Below are 20471 nucleotides of genomic sequence, written 5' to 3'. Positions count from 1 at the left end.
AAACAAACAAAAACCCGACCGAAAACAATACCTCACCCTGCTTACTCCGTAGCGGGTGAGGTAACAAAGATTTTACTGTTCCAACACTGTTGACTTGTACTTGACTTGTAAATAAAATCGTGGACTTTGGTCTGCCCTCTTGTTTGATTTTCAGTCTCTTCTCATATGTATGAGCATAAAAAACATTTTTTTTTTAAATCAGGGCAGCAGCAGCATCAGTGCCATCCCAAAAAGCAGATAGCTGAAGACGGAAATTTGAAACAACAAATTTCAGAATTCAGGAAGCCATGGTCTAATGGTTAGACAAACACTTTTGGGACCAAAAGGTTACTGGCTTGATTCCCTGGACCAGCAGGACTGGCTGAAGTGCCCTTGAGCAAGGCACCTAACCCCCAACTGCTCCGGCAAGAGTGGTGGGGTACCTTGTGTCTGATTAGCCAAAGAAAACCTGATGATGCGATTATCAGTTCAGGCGGCGCCTGGCCAAAACTACAAAACAAAAACTTCAGAAAGCAATGCAAATAATCAAACAGACCTTTATACCTACAATTTATTTACAATATTTAAAAATAACTCCTTCAGCAGGCTCCAAGCAATTCCGACTGGCACCAGTATGTTTAAGTTTCTCATATCAGTCAAGTTCATTCCCGATTTATTGATCGGCACCTGGTTACGAAGCTCCACCTCTTTGAACGATCAATCAATCAATATAAGGAGAAGCCGTGCATCCAGATGAGACAAGCACTGCCCAGTAAACATCGAGACTGTGGGGATTTTTTTCCCTGTGCCAAATGCAATTGCTTACAATCCATTCACTCTGCAGTAGCAGAGAAAAAAAAAAAAAAACTCTAATAAGAAGCGTCCATTAAAGCTCATGCCACAGAACTCACTTGAACATAATTGCAAAATGAATTCAGACAAACTAGGTGTGAAAACAGCCAAAGACTAACTGAAAAACAAAAGAATGAACAACCCGTGATGAAATATTGATCATTTACACAACAGACAGTTTAGTTAACGCATCCCATTTCAGAGGTAAAGATCTCACACACACACACACACACACACACACACACACACACACACACACACACACACACACACAATGCTGTCTTTAAATCCCATTTTATCATCATGACAACTCTTACAGACACACACTTCCCTTTCCTTTGGGAAGCACATTCTTTTGTGCATCTACACAATAGCTTAAGACTTTGCACAGCACATTTATCATATGTGTGGTTTGTGGTCTTGCTCAGTGTCAAAGCTGAACACAGAGCCTCTTCCAGTGTCAGAAGATCTGTCAGAGATAAGATAATGGCATGTGATGATAGATGCGGCTTGTCGCAGAGAACCTGAAACGAAAGGAGCAAATCGTTTACAGTGATGGGAATAACGGCGTTAGAATAAACGGCGTTACTAACGGCGTTACTTTTTTTAGTAACGAGTAATCTAACTAATTACTTTTTATATCGTTATAACGCCGTTCCCGTTACTTACAATAAAATACTATGCGTTACTTTATTAAAGCTGTTCTCATCTGGCACGCTGCTCGTTCAGCCTTTCTTTACTCTGCTTTCGTGTGGGGCGGGGAGACACGAGACAACGGCACAGTAAGCCAATCAGAGTAGATTTGGACAACATATGTAGGTAGGCCACGCCTACTGCACTACTGCACGCTCTTTCAATCGGAAGACACAGCGTTGGCGAGCGGTCAGCCCAACAGTGCGCTTTCACACTGGAAATACAGCCAGCACTTTTCATTACTTGAAATAAAAGGCAAGAGTGTTTACGTGCAATGCACATTATGTCGAGGAACAAAGCGTTTGTCCTCGTCAGTGGCCAGTAATTAGTAACATAATTTTAATAACTGCAAAAATATATTACATTTGATAGATGTCTTCTCACATTGTCCCACAAAAATATTAATATAGTGTAGATAACGTTACTAATTGGTTCTGTTAAGTGTCCATTTCAGTCATTAAACACATTTAACATTCACTTTTATTATGATTACACTAATTGAATTTGATTTTTTTTGAGGGGGAACAAAATGTAACGGAATAATTACTTTCCCTGGTAATTAGTTACTTTTATGACAAAGTAACTCCGTTACTAACTCAGTTACTTTTTGGTAAAAGTAACTAGTAACTATAACTCATTACTTTTTGAAAGTAACCTGCCCAACACTGATCGTTTACAGGCAGAATTTTGAAAAGTGTACTACAGTGAGATTGTACTGTCTATCACGCTGTAAATTAAAGTGGTTAGTAAATATATTTTATAAAGAATAAAACACTAGGGTTGTAGGAAAATAATCAACAATTTGCGAACAGTAATAACAGTATCATTGTGGACACATTGCTGTGGTGTAAGATCAATAAAACACTTCAGAGCATGCTGTTATTGGAAAGTAATCAGCTTCAGAGTGGTAATAGTGGCTGTATTGCATGTCCAGCTGCATCATGGATTTTTTATCCCTTAAGTACCGTATTTTCCAGACTATACGTCGCTCCGGAGTTTAAGTCGCATCAGCCAAAAAATGCATTATGAAGACGAAAAAAACATATATACGTCGCACCGGACTACAAGTCGCACTTTTTTGAAGGGTTATTCTATCCATAGAATCTGTGATTCTATCTGATAAGCGGCACGTGGTTACTGCGCGACTGCATTGCTTATTTAATAAACGAACAGCTGAGCAGTGATAACGCGCCCTTTGCCCTGTAAGTAGCCTAGTCTGATTATTTTAAATATCTACTACTATCTTTAATACTATCACTATCATTATTACTAATAGCCTATATTATTATTATAACTAATATTAGTAGCCTATTACTAATCGTTACTATCGTTATTACTCGCGGTGAAAAAAAAAAACATATATACGTCGCACCGGAGTATAAGTCGCATGGCCAGCCGAACCATGAACAAAAGTGTGACTTATAGTCCGAAAAATTCTGTTTCACAGATGTTCTGTCTTAACACCTTTCTCCTTGACATAGCTGTTAGAGACGGTCATGGCAAACTATTTTTGATTCCTTTCAAACTATTTTTGTCACGTTTTCAGTTCTTGTCTTGTTGCACTTCCACACTTTATTGGAAATCCTTGTGTAGGTATATATTTTTTTTTTTTATTAAAAAAATAAAAACCGGGGGATTCAAACTTTTCCATCCAAATGCAGAGTGATAAACCACTGATAAACACAATTGTGTTTTGCCCCAGAAAAAGCAATTTTATCTTATCACTTCTCTTCACAGAAATCCACCAGGGGCTCCGTGGTGCTGGATTACGTGTTCAGCCATGTCAACCTGTTAGAAAGCGACTACTTCGGCCTGCGCTACTGCGACCGCAGCCATCAGACAGTGAGTACAGACTTTCCACAACACCTCATCCACCTTCCTGTGTAGAAATCCTCGTATACATGTTGGAGGGATGGGTTTACGGGAAAAAAAAATGTGCACAGACTGTGTTTTAAGAAGTGAAGAGCGATGGCGTTTGCCCGGTGGTGGTGGTGGTGGTGGTGATGGGGGTCGGGGGAAGTGGGGGGTTAAATGCCAGACAAGGTGATGAGAAAGCTTTAAAAGAAAATCACTACAGTAATTTTTCCATAAACTCCTTCCAACACAGACGTGATTTGTGCGTTCACGGAAAACCACAGAACCTTTCAGGGCTTGTCTTCCCAACCGTCATTTTACTGTCTCCCAAGATTTATTGCGTTTATTGCTGACACAGGCAGTGCAAAAATAGTAATTAACAAAACCAGGCATGATAATGGGGAGGGGGGAAGTGTTGTCATACGGTACTTTCACTTTGGCTCATGCGGTTTACACAACTTCATGACATCATCTAGATGTTACATTTGATAAGGAAAGGAGGAACAGCGCAGGAATTCAGCCTCAGCTCATTTTTGATGTCAGTGGTGTTCACTAGGGGTGTGGCGATTTTCTGGTGAACGGTGCATCATTGACACTGACTTTAAGAGGAATAAAAGAAAAGCGTCTTCTGATGATTCTCGTGATTATCTCATTATCTCTAGCCGCTTTATCCTGTTCTACAGGGTCGCAGGCAAGCTGGAGCCTATCCCAGCTGACTACGGGCGAAAGGCAGGGTACACCCTGGACAAGTCGCCAGGTCATCACAGGGCTGACACATAGACACAGACAACCATTCACACTCACATTCACACCTACGGTCAATTTAGAGTCACCAGTTAACCTAACCTGCATGTCTTTGGACTGTGGGGGAAACCGGAGCACCCGGAGGAAACCCACGCGGACAACATGCAAACTCCGCACAGAAAGGCCCTCGCCGGCCCCGGGGCTCGAACCCGGACCTTCTTGCTGTGAGGCGACAGCGCTAACCACAGGGATGTGATTTTTCCGCGAATTCGCGGAATTCCGCTTTTTTCACCTCAAAACTTGGAAAAAAAAATGTTTCCGATTTTTCCCTCAAATCCACATTCATATCCTATTCGTTCCGACTTTGTTTGAAAGATGGCAGCCTCGGATTTGCATCTTTATGCCTCGATCACGGAGGCTGCCATCTTTCAACTGTTTGTTTGAAGCGAGCGCGTTCATTGGTTGTTACAGAGCGATGGGCCAATCACGTACCTCGTTTCATCTCATTGACGTAATTACGTCATTTACGCAATCACGTCATTGAGATGAAACGAGGTACGTGATTGGCCCATCGCTCTGTAACAACCAATGAACGCGCTTGTTAGATAGCTGTACGTAAGCTCACTTCAAACAAAGAGTTGAAAGATGGCAGCCTCCGTGATCGAGCATAAAGATGCAAATCGAGTTAAAGAAATCGACAGAATAGTGAAAAACAAGTTCCGCTGGGAATGGTTGGAGAAAGAGGTTGCTACAGACGTTGGACATGAGACTGTGAGACATTTGTTCAGCGATTTCGTTCTTTGGGGAGAGGGCAGAGGTCTCTGGCTGTCAAGTTTGGGAATACTGGGACCTCCCCTGTCCGAGCTACGAGCGTCCAAAGTCGGGCTGGAGCCCGGGATAGAAACGAAACCTAAGCGGAGCGCCGCGGCTCGCCTCGGGGCAAATTACGTCCCAAGCCCTGCTCGTGCTGGTTCTTGGGGGGGGGGGGGGTGAGAGTGTGTGTGTGTGTGTGTGTGTGTGAGAGTGTGTGAGAGTGAGTGTGTGTGAGTGAGAGTGAGTGTGTGAGAGAGAGAGTGAGCGTGTGTGTCAGAGTTGCATGTTGACCATTAAATTGGCTTGAATTTGTTAATCATGACAAGTTTTTTCTTGTGTGTTTTGCTTGCCATTTTAGTACAATTTTTAAGTCAGAAAACCCCAAAACCCAGGAGCTTCGGGGGGCTTCCCCCCTTGTCCCCCCACCAGGGCGCTGCCCTGGACCAGCTGGGGGCCTGCGGCGCCCAGACCCCCGGCTAAAATTTTCAGATAATTTCACCAGCCCCAAATCACATCCCTGTAACCACTACACCACCGTGCCGCCCAGTCTCGTGATTATTCCAAAGTTATTTCATTATTCATTAGTTGTCCGCACAGGGACAGGAAGGAGGCTTTCCAGCACTGGATCACATTAAATATCTTCTCTTTTTTTTTTTTTCATGACCTGCCATTTTGTGTTCCATTTGCATAAAGCAGTGCGCACTGGGACACACCAGCTGTAGCAGCATGATTATTAGATAACATCAGCCAATTCAATTAACTTATTCTAATTTCATCATGCCCAGGGGTAATTGACCTCCCTTTATATGCAGGACGTTCGGGTAAAGGATAGGGGGATGGCGATTTTAAATAGAACCCCTCTGTGTAATAAAGGCTTAAAATATTTAAGGCACGTTCATTCACCTGCGCAGTTCAAAGTCATCCCTCTAGACTAGGGGTGTAATGCAGAATCATTATCAGTGTCTGTATCACTATAGTGCTCTAAGTATTTGGATTTAAATCCAAAGCGGGCGTGGCTTAAATCAAGAAACATTGGCGGTATAAATGTCAGCATGGTGTGTGAATTCTGGCTTTGACAGTTCCTCAACCTCAGCTACATCATTCTAGTTCATAACTGGTGCCAGCTAGATGTATTATTATTATTGCACTGATTACTTTTGTTTGTACCTGCCCACAGCATTTTATAACAAATGTAGTAAGTTCTGGGGCGGCACGGTGGTGTAGTGGTTAGCGCTGTCGCCTCACAGCAAGAAGGTCCGGGTTCGAGCCCCGTGGCCGGCGAGGGCCTTTCTGTGTGGAGTTTGCATGTTCTCCCCGTGTCCGCGTGGGTTTCCTCCGGGTGCTCCGGCTTCCCCCACAGTCCAAAGACATGCAGGTTAGGTTAACTGGTGACTCTAAATTGAGCGTAGGTGTGAATGTGAGTGTGAATGGTTGTCTGTGTGTATGTGTCAGCCCTGTGATGACCTGGCGACTTGTCCAGGGTGAACCCCGCCTCTCGCCCGTAGTCAGCTGGGATAGGCTCCAGCTTGCCTGCGACCCTGTAGAACAGGATAAAGCGGCTACAGATAATGAGATGAGATGTAGTAAGTTCTAGTTCTCAAACTATAAACAAACTAGAAGTCGAATTTAAACCACTAACCAGCAGTTATAATGAACTTGCTCTCTTGCACCTGCATGAAATATAAACCTCCTGCTTGTGGAACTTTATTTGCTGTCCGTGGCAAACGTCTTGTCCCAATCAGATCTCCTGGGAACCTTTCTGGTAAGCTTTCTTCAAAAAAAAACAACAACCATGCACCTCTTAGTCATATTTGTATTCTTTGAAAAAGCATCTGTTCAATGAGAATAACATATTCATACTCATTTCCATCCCTACTCTAGACCTGTAGAAGTCTGTCAGGCTTGCGTCCCGTCAAATACCGGACACTTTGTGTCAGTGGCATTCATCTGCGCAGACGTTCCTTCTTTTGAAACAAGCCTGAAAGCCCTAACACTGTCACAAAGCAGCTGTTCTGAGAAAACTCCACTTGACTTGCTTTTGAAACATAGAGATTTGATCTGTTCAATATGTAATACATCGACATTCTGACACATCGAATAGACCAACCTTGGCACATGTCCTGTTAAAACACATTTAAGACACATCAAGAGTGTTTTCTTCACCTCTAAGCGACGTGCCATGACCTGCAGTCTCCTTCATGTTTTATTGATGCAGGCAGTAATGATTCTTATCCAGAATTCTTAACAAGCCTCTTTTGCAGTCCTGTTTTAATAGGCTTCATATTATGCTGCAGCTTGCATGACTGAACATCTCTAGGAGCTCACAGTCAGCTTAGCACTTGAGAGTGTAATAAATTGACTCTTCTGTTTTCATTAATAATAATAAAAAAAAATCACAGACGAGTGTGTTTAGCACGTGATTACAACGGCATGGACGTGCCGAGTTCACCCTTGTAAGCTTATTAGCATTCGCGTTATCAATAGCATTCAAAGTTTGATTGACTGCTTAAAAGGAGGATTCAGCTGAACAACTTGTATATTAAATTTTATTCTGTCCACATTCACTGGATATGAGCAATTGCGTGCTCTGATTGGCTACTCTACTCCAAGGCTCATATATCGTCTCTCATCTCATTCATCTCATCTCATTATCTGTAGCCGCTTTATCCTGTCCTACAGGGTCGCAGGCAAGCTGGAGCCTATCCCAGCTGACTACGGGCGAAAGGCGGGGTACACCCTGGACAAGTCGCCAGGTCATCACAGGGCTGACACATAGACACAGACAACCATTCACATTCACACCTACGGTCAATTTAGAGTCACCAGTTAACCTAACCTGCATGTCTTTGGACTGTGGGGGAAGCCGGAGCACCCGGAGGAAACCCACGTGGACACGGGGAGAACATGCAAACTCCGCACAGAAAGGCCCTCGCCGGCCACGGGGCTCGAACCCGGACCTGTTAGGGTTTTGCTGGGATTCGAACCTGGTTCGTTGGTGTGATAATCCAGCAAACCCCCACTAGGCCACCAGGGGGATGACTCAAATGCAGAGGCGTGAGGCGGAAGTAGAAAAGGTATCAAAAGGTTTATTTATACTATATACACTATATACAGGGCAAAACAAAAAACAAAAACAAAGAGTATAATCCAATACTGGGAAGACAAAGGGAAAAATAAAATATCAAAAGTTCAAAGTCCAAAAAGGAAAAGGCAAAAATGCAAAAGCTCAGAAGATCCACAAAACACAGTCACTACTAAATCCAAAAGAAAAGCAAAGTGCAAAACAAAGAACACGGTATAGAGGAAACTGGAGATAAACATAACAGCACAAAGACTCCGTGACAAGAGGCCTGAACTCAGGGGTATAAATACACAAACTAATTAAGGACACAGGTGAAGATAATCAGGACAAACAGGCAATTAACAAAAACACAAAACACAGGAACAGTGGCGGCCTGTAGAGGCCAAAATAAACATGACACGAAAAGGAAATAACAGCGGCCTCTAGAGGCCAAAACAGTCCAAGTCCTAACAGGACCTTCTTGCTGTGAGGCGACAGCGCTAACCACTACACCACCGTGCCGCCCCTCATATATCGTGAGTAAAGAAAAACAAAATTGCTGAACCAACCAAGGATGAAATAAAAACTCTACTCGAAAACAAAACCCCTAAAAAACAACAAAAAACAGAATAAACATTTTTGATGGTAAGAACGTATCTTTTTTAAAATTTATTTTGCAAGAATTATTATTACAGCATTTTTTCACAAATTGCTACTTTCATTTCGCCAGTTTGTTTACATTCTAAGCGGAAATGATTTTGTCAGACATTTTGCATAAAGTTTTTATTTATCAAATTTGCAAAAAAAATAATAAAAACGTTCCGTTTCTCAAAACCCAGTGAATGTGGATATAATGAAGCTGTTATTCCACTCAATTTTGTTGCACATGGCTTATAGCCAACTTGGCGCTACGCGCCTCATCAGATATCAGCTCATGTACGACTCGATTTCGTGGAATAACTGTTCAATATAATTAACGTGTGATTTGTAATGGAATCCAAGATTTAACTACTTCATGGTCTGTTTTCTAGGACTGATCCCTCTCTGACTAAAGAGAGCAATGCAGTAGTGCTTTAGTCCTAAATATGCAGAACAAGTGGTACTCCAGAGCCAGGGTTGGGATCCTGTGCCCTAAAGGAATAAATGAAGAGCTCTTTTCCAAAACGCGATAAACGCCAAATTTAAGAAAAACGAATTTGTCGCGCTATTCTGCTGTGTGCTGAGCCTATTCACTGCTCCATTAATGTTTCATGCCAAATCGCTATATTTCCTTGTTTGTATGTGCTGCAAATTGTAGTTTCTCTCCAAAACGCGATAGGCGCTACACCTGTTTTTTGGCTGAGTGCGACATTTCCTCTAGACCAGGGGTTTTCAAAGTGTGGGAGAGTCAGCCCCCCCCCCGAGAGCAAATAAACAACAGCGCGCCCCCTTACAATTTTTGTTGTTGCTATATTTAATGTTCCATTCGTATTTTTAAAAACTGGTTGTTGTACACATTTTTATTTTTTTCTTTTAGACATTTTAAACATCTGTGCTTTTTGAAAACATCTTTTTTTACATATTTAAAACATATGAGCTTTTTTCAAACCATTTTTTTTACACATTTTAAACATCTGTGCTTTTTAAAACATCTTTTTTTTACACATTTTAAACATCTGTGCGTTTTTTAAAAAACATCTTGTTTTACACATTTTAAACATCTCATAGCATCGTTAGCTAGCACCTCTTGGCAGACAACACACTGTGACAGTGGAGCATCTTCAGATCCAGTCCATGAAAATCCAAACTTTAAATAATCGTGGTCATACTTCCTTCTTTTTTTGCTTGGCCCAGACTCTGTCTCCTCACTCACTGTAGCTTTAGGTACTAAAAATCGATCCATTTTGTCTCTGGCAAAGGCTAGCTGAAGTTCGCTAAATGTCCGCAATAGTAACTTATTCTGGTTTATTTTTCCTCACGTTGCGCCCCCCCTGAAGAACTCTGGCGCCCCCTAGGGGAGGCGCACCCCACACTTTGAAAAGCCCTGCTCTAGACCAGTCAGAGTTCGGTCAGCTTTCTACACTATCCCACATGGCAGCACCCTGAAGCAAGGAGTTTTGTTTGCTTGTGTAGCTTCTTGAGCACAAATAACTTTTGCAAATGGTGGTTGTGAATACTTTTGATGGTTCTGAAGAACCTGTGAGACCTAGCCTGGCTAACGCGACTTCAAAGCTCTCCGAGCATTTGGTCTGGCCAAGCTATTAAGCCAAACCGTTTCCCAGAGCCCGTGGTTGACCCGCCTCCCTGAAATGCCTCAGTTTGCTACTGGTCGAAGCCAGAAAAGGCTGTGACGAAGCTTAAACCAATCACATCACTCTTTCCTCTGACATATGTGACGCGACGGAAACTGCTTGAGTAACAGGAAGAAGATAAATACCTCCAGGGCTGCTCTTTGCTCCGTTTTCAATGAGAACTTCCCGTTGAATGCTTTCAATACAGCATCTACCGCTGTGTTAAAGGCTTGCCGCTGCTCCATGTTCGTGATGTGAATGAAGCGCTTCCGGCATAGATTCTGTAAACAATCTATGGCTTCCGGTCACAGTTCTACTACGTCACTGCCTTGAACACGCCTCTACCCAGGGCCGTTGGAGATGCTCAAAGTTGATTGGTTCCCGATTTTTCGGGAGCTTGGAAATGCTGTAGATAGCCTGCCTAGCCAGACTAAGCTCGGAACAAGCCCTCGTGTTGCGTCACGCTTAGGATGGGCGGGCCCAGGCTATGTGAGACCTACACCAGGTGGTAGAAGACATCGTTTAAGCAAAGATAACCATGAATGAGAGCAAACTAAGAAAATTCGCTATTCTGGTGGCGGGCTGATTCCCGCCGTTGGATGTAAACACACTGCTGCCAAAAACTTTTGCCATGCAAAGGTTTAAGATTTAAGAATGAATTTAAGATTGAGCACTAAGGTCATGTGTGTTATTTTGAAGTTATTTGTTTTATCTCATCTCATTATCTCTAGCTGCTTTATCCTGTTCTACAGGGTCGCAGGCAAGCTGGAGCCTATCCCAGCTGACTACGGGCGAAAGGCGGGGTACACCCTGGACAAGTCACCAGGTCATCACAGGGCTGACACATAGACACAGACAACCATTCACACTCACATTCACACCTACGCTCAATTTAGAGTCACCAGTTAACCTAACCTGCATGTCTTTGGACTGTGGGGGAAACCGGAGCACCCGGAGGAAACCCACGCAGACACAGGGAGAACATGCAAACTCCGCACAGAAAGGCCCTCGCCGGCCACGGGGCTCAAACCCGGACCTTCTTGCTGTGAGGCGACAGCACTAACCACTACACCACCGTGCCGCCTATTTGTTTGATGTAGCAGGTAATGGTGCTACTTTTACAGGTTCAACACGTTACTGAATAACTTGACTATTGAATGTATTTTTTTTTATCAAAGTTGATAATTGTTTTTAAATAGTGTTTTTGTCATGCAGGGTGGCACTTTGAAAGGTCTTGAATTTAAGATAGAACACCAGGGTTATTATGTGTGTTATCTTGAAGTTATTTGTTTTATGTAGCAGGCAATGGTGCTGTTTTTACAGGTTCAACACTTTACTGAATAACTTGACTACTGAATGTATTTTTATCAATGTTGATTATTGTTATTTAATTAGTGGTTTTGTCATGCTATTTAAGGTGGCACTTTGAATGGATTGCATTTAAAAAATTGAACTAACTGGCCATTTGTTATTTAGTTAGTTGTTTTCTGTGGTGGGCAGTCTTAAAACGTAAGATTAAACATAAATGAATGAATGTTATTTAAGTGTTTATATCATTTATTTGATTTTATTATAAATTGTATGATGAAAGTTCCTGATATTATATATCTACAGCATGTTCTCTTGTTTTAAAAACAGAAAGACAGAAAAAATGAATGGATTTATAGCATTTTGAAAAAATATATAATAAACTTTGGATTTATAATCAATAACATTGTTGTTAGATTTGTCAATTATTGTTGAAAATGTTCAGACCAAACCAGCTATCTGTTATAACAGGATAAATTAAATATGTGCAAAATTTATGGGTCTGGGTAAATAAATGTCATTTTTCTGAAAACAATCAAAATGGATTTATAGCATTTTGGAAAAGAGCTCTACAAATATAAATGAATATAATATTGAGTAATCAGTCCTGTCATTTCCAATCTCTCTCTCTCTCTCTCTCTCTCTCTCTCTCTCTCTCTCTCTGTCTTTCTCTTTTTTCAGTATTGGCTAGATCCGGCAAAAACCCTGGCAGAACATAAAGACCTTATAGCTAGTAAGTATAACCTTATTGTAGAGAAAATGGCATTGATAATGACATAAAATAACATCCGGATATCAGAAATGCCCCTTCGAAATCCACTGGTAAATATATACTGCACATAGAACTACTTACCTTCTCTTCTCATTTTCTGATTAAAAATTGATCGAAAGCAAACTGTTCTCAACTTAATTAGATTGGATTTACATGCGTGTCGATGTGAATTGAGTAGATGCTGGCTTCTCTTTGCAGCCGGCCCACCATACACGGTGTATTTCGGCGTTAAATTTTATGCCGAGGACCCCTGTAAACTAAAGGAGGAAATTACAAGGTGTGTTTTCTGTGTAACATCTGATACCACAGTAGCTAAAAGGGAGAAATATGAAAATTACAGTACTGTGTTGAGTCTTTGTGTAGTGCAGCGTGTGTGTGTGTGTGTGTGTGTGTGTGTGTGTGTGTGTGTGTGTGTGTGTGATGTGGTCATATTGTCTTGTGTCAGGTACCAGTTCTTCCTTCAGATAAAGCAGGATGTGCTTCAAGGAAGACTTCCATGCCCCTTCAGTGTCAGTGCACAGATGGCAGCTCTGGCAATCCAGTGTATGTATGAATATTAAGTTTTCACCCCCTCTGTTTTCCATTGTAGCTGGATATTCAAACCCAGGTCGTAAAACTGCATAAATCTGCACTTTCGTATGCTTATGCACAGTATGGTGTGTAATATATGACCATACAACCATTCTCTCAGACCCACTAATCTGCGTGATTTGATTTTGTCTTTTCCAGCTGAGCTCGGAGATTATGACCCGTACAAGCACATGCCAGGCTACGTGTCGGAGTATCGCTTTGTTCCAGACCAGAAAGAAGACCTGGAGAACACTACTGAGCAGATTCACAAAACACTAATGTAAGCAGAAAATCTCTCACTTTCATTCTTTGCCACCACACCGACTCTTTAGAAGAATGTTAGACTTTAGCTGTGTCTCAAATGGCACATTTGCATACTGGTTTTTTTTTTTAGTACAGGTGGTGACTTCATAACTGTGATAATACGCTGAAACTGATGATAAATCAAGGGTGGCGTGTTGGACACATTTGTAGCGGAATGGGCAGAGCCACCGGATGACACATTGGCTTAGATTTCATTTAAAGGCAGACGCACAACACAGCAAAGGCAAATAAGGAATAGATTTTTAAAAAATGAAATAAAACAAACCCTGGACGCCTCCCCGGGGAGGTGTTCCAGGCATGTCCCCCCGGGAGGAGGCCCTGGGGAAGACCCAGGACACGCTGGAGGGACTATGTCTCTCGGCTGGCCTGGGAACGCCTCGGTGTTCTTCCCGAGGAGCTGACCGAGGTGTCTGGAGAGAGGGAAGTTTGGGCTTCCATGCTTAGACTGCTGCCTCCGCGACCCGGTCCCGGATAAAGCGGAAGAAGACAAGACGAGATGAAATAAAACAAACATTTTGGGGTTTGGAACGTGTGGAGGCTCTTTCTGCATGGTTCAGAGGCATGAGGCACCATGCTGTAACCTGTCATTTTCCTTTTTTTGTGCAAAATGAAGGATTCATTCATATTTGAAATGACATTAACTTAAACTTAAACTCAAGTACTGTAGTCTGAGGCAAAAAGAATGGGCCGAGCAACAAAAAAAGGAATGAAATTTTGTATTTTTAATGTCACAATAAATAAAAAGTGCACATGCAAGTAAAGGCTGAAGCAACATACAGCATGGGAGTTTGGGGTTTTTTTTTGTTTTGTTTTGTTTTGTTTTTTAATAATGACGTTTGGGGTAAACCTGTACATACTCATTACCCCTAACTCTTAATCCTGCATTTAACTGATTACACATTATTTTGATCCAGATTATAAATCTAATATAAAAACATACCATCGGTAACATAGTGCTTTGAACTCCTTAGCGCCGCATCTCCTAAACTACAGCGTGTTTACTGCGTCATGGAATGCAGTAATTACAACTCGCGCACAAAATTACATCCGTCATGGACACCTGTCATCAGAAAATTTCCACCTCAAAACAAGGTGCTCTTCCATTCCCTGTTTTTAACGGTAACTCTGTAGGAAAGCACTGGAAGCCACTGGAATGTTGTTTGAAGCAGAATTAGGATTCCTCCCTCCGGCCGCAGTCCATGCCTTTTTAATGAGAGCTAGCACTCAAGATGAATGCTTTAAGTAGGAGGAAAGGTCAAAGCATGAGTGCATGTTTGTTTGTGGATGTGTGCGGTTGACCTTCTAGTAGTGATAACGATTCATGCAATAACAATGAACACGACGGATCAGTTTGAAAACTAGGATTTAAATCAAAGTCTATGACTTTTTAAAGATAAAAACAAAAACTCCTCAGTCCATTCCTGAGAGTTGCCAAGTATGAGAAGGTGTTTGATGTGTTTACTAATAAGACACTATCAAATCAAAGTCCTTCCCACGCCATGTGGCACACAGGACGGCGCCGATCTAAGTTTCCGTAGCCCTCGGCCTCTCGCCTATTACATAGCTAGGGTTACAGTGGGGGGGCGGGTGCACTGGTAACCGCGAGAGTTTGACTCCCCACTCGTATCTGTATTGCAGCGTGCCTTGCCAGACGGCAGTAGGTACCATTTTTACGATGGTCTTTTGGTATGACCCGACCGCGAGCAGAACTCGCGATCTCCCGGCGGACACGCTAACCACTAGGCCAACTCGCGGTGCAAGACACTGTATACTGAGTGCGTATTCTCTTTCCTCTGTCAATCATAGCTACACGAGCCTTTCATGGGTATCTGTGAGCTTATGTATGCGGAAGAGGGCGGATAGCACTTTTCTCAGAGCGTGTTGCTGGTGGGTGGCAATTGGCTAGGGCCAAATTAAGGAGAAAAATGTGAGGGGGGAAAAATGTACTGTAGCTATGAGCGTTTTAAAATGTATTTTACAGCTGTATTACTATAGAATCATAAGAGACATCCATCCAAGTATTGGCCTGAACATAACAGATTTGTCTAAGTTCTTTAGGAGGACAAATGCAGGAGCCGTCACATGATAAAAGAACAGTCTGTGTCTGAGTGTTTTCTCTTGTTAACCTTCTAACGCAGGAGTTTCCAACATCAGTACAGCACCTTGATTTCCTTGCTCGAAAACACCTAATAAACCCGGTTATTTTAGCAAGAAAAACGTGTGTCTTGATACCTTGAATTTCACATTTCACTTTGGAGAACTTGGTTTGCAGCACTGCACACTGGGAATCTGGTCTCTCCTTTGAGCAGCTTAATTGTTAAGCATAGAGATTAATGAGATTGGCTTGCTAGATCCCAGAAAAAGCACTACCACTGTGAGAAAGTGTGTTTAAAAAAAGGAGAGTGACTGAACGTAGCACAGAATCACCAGATTAGGCTCATCAAGGAAGGAAGTCCTGTATATCAATAATTATTCTATCCACATTCACTGAATATGAGCAACCGCGCGCTCTGATTGGCTAGTCTACTACTAGGCTGTCAGCTCATATACCGTGAGTAGAGAAAAACAAAACGGCTGTGCATGTTGCTGAACCAACAGAGGACGAAATAAAAACTCTACTCGAAAACGAACCCCAAAAAATACAAAAAAAGCAACAAAATATGGAATAAAAGTATTTGATGGTAAGAACGTATCTTTTTTATTTTCAGAAATTATTATTATGATAGCATTTTTCACAAATTTCACCGGTTTGTTTACATTCTAAGCGGAAATGATTTTGTCGAAGTTTTGTATAAAGTTATTTATCGGATTTGCGATACATAAAAATAAAAATTCTCTGTTTCTCAAAATCCAGTGAATGTGGATAGAATAAAACAGTTATTCCACTCAATCTCGTCGTACATGGCTTATAGCTGACTCGGTGCTACGTGCCTCGTCGGCTTCAGCTCGTGTACGACTCGATTTTGTGGAGTAACTGTTAAATATATGTGTGAAGTTAGTAATACATATATGTTATTTACCAGCTGGGAGGTCCGTATCATGAAATACCGTGACCGAGGTCTTGAAAGTACTGAGCGAGGCCCTCTGGGCCGAGGTCAGCATTCAAGGCCGAGGTTACGGTATTTCACCATACGGACCGACCTTAAGCTGGTAAATAATATATTTATTTTTTTCATTACCAAATTCTAACAGACAACGAGAGCGCCCGAAAGGGAAAACCGAGCCGAGCCGCCATTTTGAATTCTCATTCACGGCTGTAATGCAAATGGCTTCCTCCTCGGTATACAAGTGCACTTCCGTGGCAGGAAAAAAACTACATTTTGCCGCCTATGTAGTCCCCTATTTATACAAATAGGAGTCATTCAGGATTCAGCCATGTTTTTGCTCGGCGTTAGCAAGTTGCAGGTTTTTAGCTTTCTCCTGAAATGTTTTCTTTTATTTCTTCTTCCTCAGGGTAGTAAAACTCGCTTTCACTGTGAAGACTGTCGTTATCGCTATCCATGCTGTAAAATTAATGCTATTCTCCTGAGAAATGCTGGCAAAAATGTATAAGATTTTTGATAACCTTATAAATAAATCTTATTAAAAAATGATAAATGTTGACAAAAAATGCTACCATGTTTGTTGTTGTGAACGAGCGAGTCGCCAGAGGTCCGTAACCGGGGTCCGTACCGTAGGATACAGACCCGCTCACCAGCCAATCAGAGCGCAGGATTTGATGGAAACCGCACCGCGAAAAAATATCCAAATCGGTTGAGCTTCCGAATACAAAATCACCTTGAATATATACATTATTTAGTATTCAGATATCAGGCACCAAGTCTGAAAAAAGCTGTATGAAAAACATGTCAGGATGAAACTTGAATGCACATTCACACTACCGTTCAAAAGTTTGGGGTCACTTTGAAATGTCCTTATTTTTGAAAGAAAAGCACTGTTCTTTTCAATGAAGGTCACTTTAAACTAATCAGAAATCCACTCTATACATTGCTAATGTGGTAAATGACTATTCTAGCTGGTTTTTGGTGCAATATCTCCATAGGTGTATAGAGGCCCATTTCCAGCAACTCTCACTCCAGTGTTCTAATGGTACAATGTGTTTGCTCATTGCCTCAGAAGGCTAATGGATGATTAGAAAACCCTTGTACAATCATGTTAGCACAGCTGAAAACAGTTTAGCTCTTTAGAGAAGCTATAAAACTGACCTTCCTTTGAGCAGATTGAGTTTCTGGAGCATCACATTTGTGGGGTCGATTAAATGCTCAAAATGGCCAGAAAAATGTCTTGACTATATTTTCTATTCATTTTACAACTTATGGTGGTAAATAAAAGTGTGACTTTTCATGGAAAACACAAAATTGTCTGGGTGACCCCAAACTTTTGAACGGTAGTGTAAGAGGTTGGGGTACAGTGCAGGAGAAACAGAATCACCCACAGTAAGTAAAACCGTGCAAGGGAGGTTGACTGTGCATAGGAGAGTTTAAGTATCTGTGTGCTTGTTTGGGAACTTTAACATTTGTACACATGAGGAGTTGAACATTTGTGTGAGACTTTGAACTTGTATGTGCAAGTCGGATTAAACGTTGTGCAAGAGTTTCAGTGTGTGAGCGGTGTTGAATATTTGTGAGAGAGTTTGAAGTTTTGTACAGAAGAGGATTCGAGCATTTGTCTGAGCATTTGAACTTTTGTGTGTGAAAAGAGATGAACATTTGCGAAAAGGAGAGGTTGAGCCTCTTTTTTTGACCAAGAGAGGTTTTTTTTGTCTGAGAGGTTGAACATTTATATGAGAAAGTTGGGACCTCTTTCCTGTATGATAGAACTGAGCGAGCACTTTCTTTGTGTGAGACAGTTTGAAAATAAGTCCATGGAAGGTTAAACGTATGTTTTGCACGAGAGGTTAAATGTTTGTGCGTGAGAGGATGGGCCTGAGGTTTGGTTTTGTTTTTGGGTTTTTTTTGAGAGAGAGAGAGAGAGAGAGAGAGGTTGAATATTTCTGTACAAGAGAAGCTGAAACTCTTTGTTTCAAGACATCTTGAATATTTGTGCATGAAAGGTCGAGCCTCTTTTTTGCAATTAAGATAGCTTTTTTTTTGCTTGAAAGACGTGGAATCTCTTTTTTTGCACAAGAGAGATTGAATATTTGTGTGTGAAAGGGGTAGAACCTCCTTTGGTGTAAGTGAGATTAAATGATTGCTTGTTCAAGAAATGTTGAACGTTTGTTTGTGAGAGGGGTTGAACCAGTTTTTTACGTGAGAGAACTGAATATTTGTGACAAAATGGGTCAAATCTCATATGCGAGAGGCGCGGCGTGTTTATCTGATCTACATTACTTACTTAATAGATCTGCTGTAAATATGAAAATAGAGAAAATAAGCTTTATTTGTTAAAGGAAGAACTCTGTCCCGAACACAAACTTTCAAATTCTCTCATAGGGCTGGGCGATATATCTGAGGGGGAAAAAAAATCACGATATCGCAATAAAATGTTTCATTTCAGTCGATATTGATCACGAGTCAAAGTATATTTGGCAATAGATTTTCGTAAACAAGTCTGAAGAACCAGAATGTTCTGTGAGAGATGGATAAGTAACAATGAACAGAATGGAGTCTAATGGATCACGTTATACGTTATTGTCAATGTTACCATGGCAACATGGAGCGCTTGAGTCCAGTCAGCGCATTCAGCTTTGTAATAGAGGGTGTTTTTTTTTTTCCCGAACCTTGTTGTTGGCTCCTTCGATCTCGAAAGATCACGGTGATCTGCTCCAGAGGTCATCCATCAGTTGTCGAGTTGCAGCGCCTAGTATGGCTGTATAGGCCGATGCGTGAGCCGCACGGTCTGCTACAGTTGCTGCAGGTGAAGTTGCTTGGTTCGGGTGTCTGTTGATGCCGTCTGCAGTCTCCGCTGTCGTCGGAGCCTCCTCTCTCCTTTCCTCGGCTTCCCCAACCGATCTGAGGCCGCCGTCTCCAGGTCTGCGGGGTTGAAGCCGCCTGCCCTCAGGTCGCACTTGCACACGTCCTTGTAGCATAGTGCGGCTCGTCCTGTGGGTCTGGAGCCTGTGGCCAGCTCACCATACAGCATGTCCTTTGGGATGCGGCCGTCGTCCATGCGGCTATTTAACCGATTATTAAAAGGACATTAACAGTCCGTGTACATTTCATCATTCTGTTCTTATGTCAGTAACAGAAATGAATAGGACATTTTTTTGTTTGTTTATTTAATCAGAAATCGCAGCTCATCTCATTATCTGTAGCTGCTTTATCCTGTTCTACAGGGTCGCAGGCAAGTTGGAGCCTATCCCAGCTGACTACGGGCGAAAGGCGGGGTACACCCTGGACAAGTCGCCAGGTCATCACAGGGCTGACACATAGACACAGACAACCATTCACACTCACATTCACACCTACGCTCAATTTAGAGTCACCAGTTAACCTAACCTGCATGTCTTTGGACTGTGGGGGAAACCCACGCAGACACGGGGAGAACATGCAAACTCTGCACAGAAAGGCCCTCGCCGGCCACGGGGCTCAAACCCGGACCTTCTTGCTGTGAGGCGACAGCGCTAACCACTACACCACCGTGCCGCCCAGAAATGGCAGCTAGTGGACAAAATTTAAAAGCAACCTGTGATTGTCTCAGATAGATAACACATGCGATTTACTGAGCAAATTCCAGTGAGATCCAGGGAGCCGTTAACTGGCATTCTCTTGGGTGAGGGATCCAAACCAGTACCCAGTAGACCTAATCTGAATGTCTTTGAACTGCGGGAGGAAATCACGAAAGCTGGAGTTTGGAGTTGAACACGCTCAAAACTGTGGAGATGACAGTGGACTTTAGGAGGAGCCCCCCCACCCTGCTGCCCATCACCATCACCAACAACATTGTGACTGCTGTCGAAACCTTCAGGTTTCTGGGCTCCACAATCTCCCGGGACCTGAAGTGGGAGACCAACACAGTCACCATCATCAAAAAGGCCCAGCAGAGGTTGTACTTTCTGCGCCAGCTCAGGAAGCTCAACTTGCCTAAGGAGCTGCTGACACAATTCTACTCTGCCATCATTCAGTCTGTTCTCTGCTCTTCCATCACTGTCTGGTTTGGATCGGTCACCAAACAGGACAAGAACAGACTGCAACGGACAATAAGGTCCCTCACCCTGCCCTCCATCCAAGACCTGTACCTGTCCAGAGTCGGGAAACGGGCAGGTAACATCTCTGCAGACGCATCACACCCT

The 20471-nt window shown here is 42.4% G+C and overlaps 1 protein-coding gene across 6 annotated transcripts in view; it reads left to right on the top strand.

The window, feature by feature from the left end:
- epb41l4a (erythrocyte membrane protein band 4.1 like 4A) overlaps positions 1-20471 on the top strand; it is a 100975-nt gene that overhangs the window by 40988 nt on the left and 39516 nt on the right. For all 6 annotated transcript variants that reach the window (XM_060909192.1, XM_060909194.1, XM_060909190.1 and 3 more), the window contains exons 2-6: positions 3262-3366; positions 12256-12307; positions 12545-12623; positions 12792-12889; positions 13076-13196. In XM_060909192.1, coding sequence (XP_060765175.1) covers positions 3262-3366; positions 12256-12307; positions 12545-12623; positions 12792-12889; positions 13076-13196 — 455 coding nt within the window. The remainder of the gene's footprint in view (positions 1-3261; positions 3367-12255; positions 12308-12544; positions 12624-12791; positions 12890-13075; positions 13197-20471) is intronic.

This window comes from Neoarius graeffei, chromosome 25 (genome assembly GCF_027579695.1).
Source record: "Neoarius graeffei isolate fNeoGra1 chromosome 25, fNeoGra1.pri, whole genome shotgun sequence".
In the NCBI taxonomy this organism is placed as follows: domain Eukaryota; kingdom Metazoa; phylum Chordata; class Actinopteri; order Siluriformes; family Ariidae; genus Neoarius; species Neoarius graeffei.
This window is presented reverse-complemented; position numbering and strand designations above follow the sequence as displayed.